This window comes from Somniosus microcephalus, chromosome 7 (genome assembly GCF_052327205.1).
Source record: "Somniosus microcephalus isolate GS21.2 chromosome 7, FLI_Smic_1.0, whole genome shotgun sequence".
Classification (NCBI taxonomy): Eukaryota; Metazoa; Chordata; class Chondrichthyes; order Squaliformes; family Somniosidae; genus Somniosus; species Somniosus microcephalus.
The window spans coordinates 19,620,525-19,632,640 of record NC_140993.1 but is presented as its reverse complement, the minus strand read 5'-3'; the positions used below and the strand labels follow the sequence as shown (position 1 = coordinate 19,632,640).

The following is a 12,116-nucleotide window of genomic DNA, read 5'->3' as shown; positions in this document are numbered from 1 at the left end:
CTGAGTATTGCTGCAGTTACACCTATCCAGATAAATGCAGAGTATCCCACCACATTCCTGACTTGAGCCTTGTACGTGATGGAGAAGCTTTGAGGAATCAAGAGTTGAGCCACTCGTCGCAGAATACCCAATCTCGCCCCTGTTCTTGTAGCCATGGTGTTGATACGATTGCTCCTGTTAAGTTTCTGGTCAATGGTGAATCCCAGGCTACTGGTCTTCAGGCAGACTGCCAATCATGGTGCCACTGCAGTCGCGAGAAGCCTCTTCTTGTTGAATATGGTCATTGCCTGGCACCTGTGTGGTGCAAATGTTACCTGCCATTTGTCAGCCTAAGCCTGGGTATTGTCCAGGTCCTGCTGGAGGTTGGCATGGGCTGCTTCATTATCAGAGCAGTTGTGGATAGAGAGAACATGATAGAAATATCAGCAAACAGCCCCACTCCTGACCTTACCATGGAAGGGTCACCGATGAAGCAGCTGAAGGTGGTTGGGCTGAGGACACTGCCCTGAGGAACTCCTACAGGGATGTCATGGGGCTGCAATGATTGTCCTCCAATAAGCACAACCACCTTCCTGTGTGTCAGATATGAATCCAGCTACTGGGAGAGTTTACTCCTTGATCCATATTGACCTCAGTTTTACTGGGGCTCCTGGATGCCATATTCAGTTGAATGCTTTCTTGATGCCTCATTGGGGTATGATAGAGGAGTGGTTACAGTACTGGTCAGGAGTTTAAACTGCACCATGGTAAGTTGTGCAATTGGTTATCATCAAGAAAAATGATAGTCAAAGCTCCTGAATTGTCTGAAGAAAAAAATCTGATTTACTTGTGTCTTTCAGGGAAGGGAGCCTTCCACTGTATACCCAGTCTGGCCTGTACATGACTCACATGTGGATGCTTCTTAATGTCCTCTGAAGTGTCCTAATAAGGCACTAAGTTGTAAAACAATTGTGAAAATTATTCACCACCTGCAGCAACGGTGCAACAGTCTGATAATTTACTCCATTTAAAAATTCTCATCCTCGTTTTCAAATCCCTCCATAGCCTCGCCCCCTCCCTATCTCTGTAACCTCCTCCAGCCCTACAACCCTCCAAGATATCTGGACTCCTCCAATTCTGGCCTCTTGTGCATCCACGATTTTTTTTGCTCCACCATTGGCAGCCATGCCTTCAGCTGCCTAGGCCCTAAATTCTAGAGTTCCCTCACTAAACCCTCTACCCTCCTTTAAGACGCACCTTAAAACCTACCTCTTTGACTAAACTTTTGGCCATCTGCTCTACCATCTCCTTAAGTGGCTCGGCGTCAAATATTGTTTGACAATGCTCTGGTGAAGCGCCTTTGGACTTTTTACTATGTTAAAGGAGCTATATAAATGCAAGTTGTTGTTGTTGTTAAGCAGCTCTTTAAACTGAACAGGAATGATATACAGGCAACTTTATTACTTGTGTCTGGTTTCAAGTTCATTTATTATCTCAATATGGTATCGCATCAGGACACCTGTGGTATCCTCTACTTAACTGCCAGAATATGGAATTTATGGTTAAAGATATTGCAAGTTAAACAGTGAATCCTCAGCCCCTCGAAAGGCTACTTCTATCAATTTTGAACAATCTATTAAATCATTTGTTAGTGCAGTATATTTTTTGAGTGTCTCTTAACTGCTGAAAAATGTTCCGCAGTATAAATGGAGCAGCCTCCACTAATTTAATCCTGGGCATGGATGAGCGCAAAGCTAAAGATCACCTTAAATGGGATATTAGTTTGCATTGAACATTTTGCTGGGTCACACTGTTTGCACGGAGCACTGCAATTCAAATCAGCCATCAACTCAATCTCAACCACAATTAAAACCTGCCAAGTCTCCCCTATCTCAGGAAAGTTTCCTGCAGTTTTCTTAGACCATCTGATAGGAACTAATGATTCCATCCCCGCTAATCATCTGCATGAGAATTTTAAACTCTTGGCAATTAAAAGATCCCATAAATGAGGCTTCTAATTTGCTAATGATATCTAAAGCCAGAAACTTATCTCTCTGTAAATCTTCCATTTAAAAAAAATAAATTTCTCTGCCTCTCCAAACTGCAGGCAAAGTCAAAACGTCGCAGAATATTTTCCCACACCTCACTATGCCAAACTATATACAAAGTTTACATATGTCATCAACTATGCAATATTTTATGAATTTAAATAAAATGAGTTTATTTTCCTTGAAAGAAAGTTGTCTTCATTCATCAAAAGGCACAAACACAAAGTCTGCATCCCTTGCGTTGCCTGGAGGCATAGGGATGATCACTTTTTCAGCACTCTGATACTTCCCCCTTCGCCACACATTCTTGCATTCTTGTTCAATCACTTGGCCTCCCTGCAGACCAAACAGTTCGACTATTTCTCCCACTTGAGTAAACAGATAGAGTGGGCTGTCACAGCTTGCACAACATAATATTTCTAAACTCAGGGGTGGTAGAAATGATTAAACACTCCCCGTGTGCCACGACTCACATGGCTGCTTTGCCATTTTCATCATAATTTTCATCATAATTCAAGATGCTAAATACTGCAATTGAGGCGTGCGGCTTGAAAAGAAATTCGCGCAGCAGCATTAAGTGCTGCTTTAAAAAATAGCTGTAAACACAACTCTTTTTTAAAAACAGAAAAGATTGCGATGAACAATTCCCACGTTCATTTTAATTCATGACAAAATCAAACTAGTCTGAAAACACAAAAATAACTACATTTGCCAGCGCTACATCAGTTAGTGGCATGTCTGGAATTCTGAAAATACTCAGGTGAGAGAAGCATCATTTACAGTTCATTCAGCAACTATTACCACCATCCTAAGATGTGCATTAGCTATGAACGTTTGGGCCACATATTCATGATCAGACAAGACATGGGGGGGGGAAAAATTCAGTTGTTTGCGCCTCCCGTTATCGCCTTAAGAGGGCGCTAATGGGGTGCAAAGCAACTAGCGTCCGGGCGTGGTGATGTTTGCGCCGCTCGCAAAATTAACTAGAGCTTTGCGGCGGCACTAAACACTACCGCCACGATCTCCTGCGCCAGCAGATCGTGACGTCAGTCGAGTGCGCAACGCCCCGGACCGGATATTGAGTGGCGTCCCCGCCTTACTGCCTGCCGCTAGCAACGACAGGTTGAGGGGAGCGTTTTGCAGCCAAAAAGGGACTGGGGGAGCGCTATTTAAAGGCGACCGCTTCCTGTCTTTTTTTGTTGGTGACATTTTTGCACCACACATTCTGAGCGAGAGAGAGAGAGAGACTTCTGGAGAGATTCAACGCTGTGTGAAGGAGTTTTGGGTCCTGAGCAGCACTTTGCAGGTTCATTTTGATTTGCCCTTCCTTGCTTCACCAGCGCTCTGAGGTAGCGCCTCACTCCTCGGCCTTTGCGCCTTAAGACAGGTGTGTAGCGCCTGATTTAGCGCTCCAATCACCTCCAGGGGCGATAAAAGCCAAGTTTGCCGTTGGAGGCGATAATTAGCGCCAGGCACTAAACTTTGCGCACGGCCAATAATGGGCCCCAAACGGGGCGATACTGAATCTTTCCCCCTTGGTCTCTCAAATGCCTTTTCCAATATAAATTTTTAAATGTCAGCTGACCCGAGAGTTCAGAATTCTGCCAGTGAAAACCAGATTGATGCTTTCCAAAGTTTTAAAAACTAAAGTAGGTGATGAAAAGGTGAAACATGAGCAAACTTTAGGGGATGCAAAACATCAACAAGTATAGCAATTGTCCATGTATTGCTTTTGTAGGAAGCACACATTGCTCCAATGATTTTAACTCGTGCACCAGCCTTCCCTTTGCTTTGACTCCATAGCCAAATTTGACATCTGCAAAGCCTTTGATGGGCCCTGCAAAATGCCATAGCCATTCATATCAATCCAGCCTAATTTGGCAATACTCGTGACCACGGATCATTCTTTGTAATCGTTTAAGAATTCAGATTTCTGCTCTCACGTTTAATGGCATTTCTTACTTTTCTATCAGAGTCATGGTGAAAAACCTTCAACTTCAACGGGACATTAAATATGGTGACAGTGGATTGGCCGACTTTTCTGCACCCCGCCCGATTTACCTTGCCATTGAAATCACTGGTAAGGCGAATAAGGCGCCGTGTGTAACGTGGTCGATCCGTTACCACCAGTTTTACTCCCCCTGCTGAAGTTGAAAGTTCTGCCGATTATTTTCATTACAATCGGGCACTAAACGAATGCGATGTAAATCCAGAACTAAGGCTCAACCTCACTGGTGTCACGTGGAGTAAGACTCACTCCCCGCTCTACTTCACAGTTTTGCTTTGTTCTGATGCTACAGGAGCAACATAAAAGCAACCATACTGAGTCTTAGTATTGTGTGGGTAGACTATAAAGATAATCATCCAGCATCTCTGTGTCAGTCGTGGCTCAGTTGGTAGCACTCTCGCCTGAGTCAGAAGGTTGTGGGTTCAAGTCCCACTCCAGAGACTTGAGCACATAAAGCTAGGCTGACACTCCAGTGCAGTACTGAGGGAGTTCACAACAGTGACTTTAAAAGTACTTCATTGGCTGTAAAGTGCTCTGGGGCATCCTGAGGTAATTTAAGACGCTAAAAGTGCCATTATCTAAACTGTAATTTCAGATCTGAGAATGCTCGACGACAATGACCACAGAAATTAGAAAATTTCCTTTGGACAGCACTAAGTAAACTGCTCTACTTACTCATCATATTGTGCCAATGACAAATTCCATGTCAATAATAAGCAAATAGTTCTTCATATCCTCGAATTTTAAATAATTAATTATCAGCATGACCAGCACAAAAATTTTAAGTAAACTTGTGTGATACATTTAAAGAATTCTGGCATGAATACCTCATCAATAGTACTGATGCACTTTCAAGAAGAACTTTGAATATCGGTGTCTTTACCCTCTTGATGATAAATTGCCCCATTTATGGTGCAGAGCAGTTTTGCCAGTGGGAAGATGAAAGCTGGAAGCAAAAGACATAAAGCCTTTGCCCAGCCTGACTAGCCAAGGCCACTCAGTCAGAACTTCACCAGTGGTGAGGTGGTTACATTTGCGCTTATAGAACAGTACAGGGAATAGCAGTGGGGAGGGGGGCAGAGGGTGGGGGAAATCTTCAACCGAAGTCCACACATGCACATTTCCAGCAGTGGACACTACATAAGAATCAGAACTGGGCACCCTGGCTGGTTTACCCCCATCGCTGCTCTGGCTGATATCAGCTAACTCAGTACAGGTTGAACATGGGGCCTTCCTATTTTGCATTGATCAGCGACTCACTGGATGAAGCGAGTTGAGCATTTGGAAGAGCCAGGATAATCTTTCTATTGACCACAAAACCTCACCACCTCAAGTATGCCTGACCTATCCCCCGTTTCAGCTGTTAACACGTAGTTAATTGGTACCCAAATACTTTTTGACCTTCTGCTTAGCTTTTCAGGGTCTCACAAGTATGAATGCACTGTTCAAAATGGTATTGCTTTGTTAAGCAGTGCAATAACTTCAAGAATTTCATCTTAGTTGAAATATATGATAACCAAATTCACAATATAAAGATAAATTACAATATTGCTTTTTACTAGATGGATCCTATTAAATTGAAATTAAAAGAAATGAAAGAAACACATCCTCGACTTTTAAATAATCAATTATTGCTATAGTATGCTGCACTCACAGCTGAAAGCACCTAAAAAGGATGGGGGGGAAAATGTGTGTGGATTCAAATAAAAACTCAACAATTGTTTGGTTGAGGAGAAGTCGATTTACCTCTGTGGTGGTACCAATATCAGCAGATGGACTACAAGTGCTGGCGTCTGGTGGTGCCGTACTGACACTACTTCTTACTGGCGACCCTGGCATCGGTCCCAAGATAGACTCTGGATGGGTAGAGGACTGCCGCAATATGCCTTTCTTCTGTATTTTCTCCCAGGCATTGTTCATGCTGTGCGCCAGCTCATACAGTAATTGTACCTGTTAAAAGAGGGGGAGAAAAAACCCACAAGATCGGTTTCAGAGAAGTATCCAGACATCTGCGACGACAGTTCTGCAACTGGCTATCTGCTCAACCTTCAACTTTGATGCCCCAGTCCCAAGTAAAACCTATACTCTCTCGCATTTCTGTTGTTTCTCCTGGCATGGCCGACCCCCCTCCCCCCCCACCGAACCAAGGGATTCAGACGTAACCTAGTGCATCACTGGCTAGACCACCTCAAATGTTATCAGGCCTCACTCTCCTCTGCCAAAACCACCCAGAACTCCAAGGTCACCTGGAGAGAAAGGATAACCAACAGATTTTTTTTCTCCAACATCAAATGTCTTCTTAATCCCCTTACCCCTGCCTACTCTACTCACCTCCAACAACGTGCAAGAAGATCAAGGACTTCTTTGTCACTAAGACTGAGACCATTCGTTCAGCTTATTGCCTGCTGCTTCTCCCTCCTCCCCCATGTCCATCAAGCCAAACTTCCCTCCTGTCCTCGCCCCTGAACCTGCATCTTTTGCCCAGCTTCTCTCCCATCTCCCCTCACACCCACTCTGAGCTCACCTTGTCCACGAAACCCAGCTTCTGCTCCCTTGATCCCCATTCCCACTAAATTGCTGACCAGCTAACTTTCCTTTCTGGCCCCCATATGCTAGCTGACATTGTTACGGTTCCCTCTCCTGAGGTACTGCCCCCCTCCCTTTCAAAACAGCCACCATCACCCTCCCACCTCCTCAAATAAAAAATCCTCAGCCTCTGTCCTTGCAAACTACCACCCTATCTCCAATCCCCCTTTCCTCTCCAAAGTCTTTGAACTTGTTGGTGCCTCTCAAGTCAGTGACCGCCTTTCCCACAACTCCATGCTTGAATCACCCCTGCCAGATGACCAAAATGGCCCTGAACAAAGTCATAAATGAGGGTATTTACCCTCCTCGTCCTCCTTGACCACTGCAGCTTTTGACAGTCAACCACACCATCCTCCTCCAACGCCTCTGCTCTGTTTTTCATCATAGAGTCAGTTTCCACATGTACACTGACAATACCCAGCTCAACCTTTCCACCAATTCTCTTGACCCTCCACTGGCTGACTAACATCTAGCCTTGGATGAGCCAGAATTGTAACCAGCCTAGACATTGGGAAGACTGATACATCGTCTTCAGCCTCGACCACAAACTTTAATTTATATAAATCGATTCCACTGCCCTTCCCAACCACTGTCTCAGGGTGAATCAAACTGTTTGCAGCCTTGGTATCCTATGCGACCCCGAGCTGGAGCTCTGACGTCATATCTTCTCCATTACAATGACCGTCCACTTTCACTTCCATAACACCTCCTGCCTCTGCACCTACCTCAGCCCATTTTCAGCTGAAACACTGGTCCACGTCTTTGTCACATCCAGGCTCAGCTAATCCGAATTTCCACGAGGGTTTCCCCCAATCTCCCACAGTAACTTAAGCGGGAATCACGGGAGTGACAGCATAAAGGGCCACTTACGCCGCTTGTCAAGGGCTCCCGCCGAAAGCAGCCGCAGTCACGGTGGGAAATCAGAAGAACCCGTGCAAAGTTTCACGGTTTAGACTAGGCTCCCCTACCCTGCATGTCGGAGAATGATATGTGATGGTGACAATCCTGCCAAGGGAGAAAATAATCAACACCAAAATTATAATTACTTTATTTTATTCATTCACGGGATGTGGGCATCGCTGGCAAGGCCAGCATTTATTGCCCATCCCTAACTGCCCTTGAGAAGGTGGTGGTGAGCCGCCTTATACAACTGAGTGGCTTACTGGGCAGTTAAGAGGGCAAGTAAGAGTCATCCACGTTGCCGTGGGTCTGGAGTCACACATAGGCCAGACCAGGTAAGGACACCAGATTTCCTTCCCTAAAGGACATTAGATATTGTATACATTGTATGTATTGAATTCGTGGATCTAAAATTGTTCACATATACTTTCAGCAATGAATTAGATATCGTCAAATTCTGGCATCTACATAAGGTTCAGATGGTAACAAGAGTTACTTATGAAGAGATTTACACAGTTGTGATGGTGAAGTCAAGAATAAACTGAGACTTCAACAATCAGCATATAACAGAGTTAAGATACAGATCAGCCATGATCTGATTGAATGGTGCGCCAGGCTCAAGGAGCTATTTTCTTCCAGTTCTGCCGAAAGGTCATCGACCTGAAACGTTGGCCCGTAATTTCCGACAGGAGGCTACTTGCGTGCGGATGCCTCCCATCGGGAAAACAATCTACGAACTTAACGGAGGGCTCCCGAGGTCCGGACATTTCCGATCCTGGGTCTCTCCACAGTCGAAATGCGCAGGGCCCACGTATTCCAGGGGCGCAGGCAGTTCGCAAGTGTCCCTGGCATCACGTGGGCCAGGCCAGCCAATAGAAGGGAATCTCCCTTCATACTTTTGACAGATAGACCTGTCAAATATATGAATGGAGATCACCCCAAAAAGACACTAAAACATTAAATCAATTTTTAAAAAACAGTCACATTTTTAAAATGAGTTAAAATTACATTAAATTAAATATTTTAAACAAAAATTTAATTAAAAAAATAATTAAAGTTTTTTTTTTACAGGGCTAAAAATAAACTTACCTTTTTTAAAAGTATTTAAAAATTATAAATGAGTAAAAACATTTTTTTTTTTTTTTTTTTTAAACTCTTATGCTAGTAAAAGCAGACCTTACGCCAGCTTTTACCAGGCGTAAGATTTCTAAGGGTTTTCAGCGGGCAGAGGTTGAGCAGAAAGCGGAACACTCCCCCCGCAGAGGCCCTTCTCCAGGGCAGGCGTCCGATCTGTCGGGAGCATTCTTGACAAATCGGAAACGCCGGTTTTCAGCGCGTGCGCTTGGCATGCCTGAAACCGGCATTTCCGATGTCCCTACGGGTGTGTACACAGCCCGTACACACCTGTAGGCAATGGAAAATACAGGTCGTTAACTCTTTCTCTCTCCACAGATGCTGCCTGACCTGCTGAGTATTTCCAGCATGTTCTGTTTTTATTTCAAGGAGCTACTCCTGTTCCTGTGTTCCCAACACTAGTATGAAGTGGATTTGCTTTTATTGCTAAAACTTTGTTGCAATGACAAAAAGTTTCAATATCACAAACTTAATCAATTCTCACTAATTGTGTGATGAAATAGGGAAACGGTGAGGCCAAGTACAGTAACTTGGTGCCTAACGTGAAACTTCTGAACCCCGATAATGAATCAAACAATGATTCAAAAATATTGTTCTCCAATCCAAAAATTGTGGTTTCTCTGCTTCAGATAGTGAACCGAATTTAAAAAGGGTGACACATTTTGCAACAAAAGCAATTATCTTCAGACTGCGTTCAGATGCTGAACTGGAAGACGGTTTTTAAAAAAGAGTAAGAAAAAAATCAATTGGTGCAGAAAGATATTAAGCACTTTATGATTAGTGGTTAATTTGTAACATATTCTATGACTTCTTACAGGTGATGAAATGAACTCGAATAGTATGCAGGTTTGTTTTACACAAAGTGGATTATCATTTCATTATAACAGAATCATACAGCACAGGAGGCCATTCGGCCCATCGTGCCTGTGCCGGCTGTTTGAAAGAATATTCAATTGGTCCCACTCCTCTGCTCTTTCCCCATAGTCCTGCAAATTTCTCCCTTTCAAGTATTTATCCGATTCCCTTTTGAAAGTTATTGAGTCAGTTTCCACCGCCCTTTCAGGCAGTGCATTCCAGATCATAACAACTCGCTGCTCACTTTATTTCCCTCATCTCCCCTCTGGTTCTTTTGCCAATTACCTTAAATCTGTGTCCTCTGGCTACCGATCCTCGTGCTAGCGGAAACAGTTTCTCCTCATTTACTTTATCAGTGCCCTTCATGATTTTGAACACCTCTTAAATCTCCCCTTAACCTTCTCTGCTCCAAGGAGGACAATCCCAGCTTCTCTAGTCTCTCCACACAACTGAAGTCCCTCATCCCTGGTATTATGCACAGAATTACCACAGAGGCGATGCTGATGTCCCTCATCCCTGGTATTATTTACAGAATTACCACAGAGGCATTACTCTATTAAGTTCCACGTAAATTAAAATCCTGAAGACCATTCCACTTAGTCGCTTCAGCTGCCACTAAAAAATGTGAATTTCTCTGTATGTTTTATGGCAATTGAACGGTTACAGAAATCATTTCGAACCATAGAATGTTAGGGCACAGAAATAAGCCATCTGGTCCATCAACTCTGCGCCAACATTTTTCTCCATATGAGGCACCTAGTCTAATCCAACTCTCCTGCTCGGTCTGCATTTATATTACTTAGCGCTGCTACTTCTTCGAACAAAACCAAAGGGATCCTAGATTCTACGGGATAAACAAGCTGCACTAGAAACGCAGGCACAGCTGCGCACCATACTAAAGATTTTAATTTAAAAATAAAATCTGCTGCTTTTGAAAATGTTCAGCCTCTCGGGAGATCAAGACTGTGAAGTTGGCGTCTCATGTGGGTTACACAGATGCAGAATTCCACGTTGTCACTCCAGTTCTGAGGGTTAGCTAAACTCTGCTTTAGGAATTTCTAAACAATCTTGCATGATTTTATAAATAGAGAGTTATTAAAAGATGTTGCTGGAACTGTTGATCTCCCAGACCAATGTGTCTTTCTACCTCTTTTCTTCTTCCTTAAAGCTCATCTCTTCAGCTGTGCCTTCAGTTCTCATCTCCTCCTTCCAATGCCTTCCTATCTTTTACAGCTCATCCTACGTCCCCGTATTGTAACGTGTCAGCCGTGGCTCAGTGGGTAGCAGCCTCGCCTCCGAGTCAGAAGGTTGTGGGTTCAAGACCCACTCGAGCGCACAATAATCTAGGCTGACACTCTCAGTGCAGTGCTGAGGGAGTGCTGCACTGTCGGAGGTGCCGTCTTTCGGATGAGATGTTAAACCGAGGCCCCGTCTGCTCTCTCCCTAGTTATAGGCTTTCCAGCCATGGAAAACAGCATCTCAGCATCTACCCTGTGAAGCCCACTCAATGAGATCACCTCTCATTCTTCTAAACTCCAGAGAATATAGGCCCATTCTACGCAATCTCTCCTCATCGGACAACCCTCTCATCCCAGGAATCAATTAGTGAATCTTCGTTGCACCGTCTCCAAGGCAAGTATATCATTCCTTAGGTAAGGCAAGTGTTATGATTGAAGTTGAAAGCACAGCTCAAAGCCAACTAGGACGTTGAAGTTGCAAACAGTCTGATTTAGCCCAAGACAATTGCTGGGCAAGGTCCTTGCATCTGTGGCACATGTATGGAGCTTGTGGCGGGGACTAAAGACTATGGCTTCAATATTCCCAATGTTTAGATCGATGAAAACGCGCCTCATCCAAGACTGGATGTCAGACACAGAGGTAGTGGAGGAATCGAGAGGGGTTGTGGAGAGAGAGAGCTGGGTGTCACCAGCATGCAGGTGGAATCTGACCCAATGTCTGCAGGTGATGCCGCCAAGGGGTCGTATGTAAATGAGGAAGAGGAGAGGGCCAAAGATGTTTCCTTGGAAGACTTCGCAGTTGATGGTCCGGTGTTGAGAAGAGAAGCCATTGGCAGAGTTGCTCTGCAGAACCAAATATTGATTCAATTTTCTTTTAAATTCTTTAACTAAATTCTTTACCACATTAGACAGCAGTACATTTCATAAGCCTCTATTTCAAACTATCAAGTTAATCCTTAACTTTAACTCACATTTTCTTTTGCTTAATCCCTTGGTTCTCCTGTACCAGGTTTTTGCAGGATCCACATTATTGGCACACTTTACTATTAAAAAAAGACTTTGTTCATGTCTTCCATCCTTTTGCTTAACCTCTCCATCTCTCAACAATCTAAAAACCATCATCGCTATTGTAATGGTTTAATGTTTTCCATTTCCGACACCAATTATACTTGTGCCATTTTTGGAGGCGTGCTGCCAACGTTATGCAGAATTGTTGGCAGTTTTGTGCTGTGGACCCACACCCATTTCCAGGAACTAGGTTGATGCCTGCCAAAATAGTTTCATTCTGGACACCCAAGAGCTGACAGGAAAAGGAGAGTTTTATCCTCGGGACAGTTCTAACTTATTGCATCACATAGTTCCCCCCCG

The 12,116-nt window shown here is 44.0% G+C and overlaps 1 protein-coding gene across 4 annotated transcripts in view; it reads right to left on the bottom strand.

Annotated features, from left to right (window-relative positions):
- The window catches only part of vps13b (vacuolar protein sorting 13 homolog B), a 1,087,794-nt gene that overhangs the window by 426,717 nt on the left and 648,961 nt on the right, over positions 1–12,116 (bottom strand). For all 4 annotated transcript variants that reach the window (XM_085992288.1, XM_085992290.1, XM_085992289.1 and 1 more), the window contains exon 25: positions 5,782–5,985. In XM_085992288.1, the coding sequence (XP_085848414.1) occupies positions 5,782–5,985 (204 nt within the window). The remainder of the gene's footprint in view (positions 1–5,781; positions 5,986–12,116) is intronic.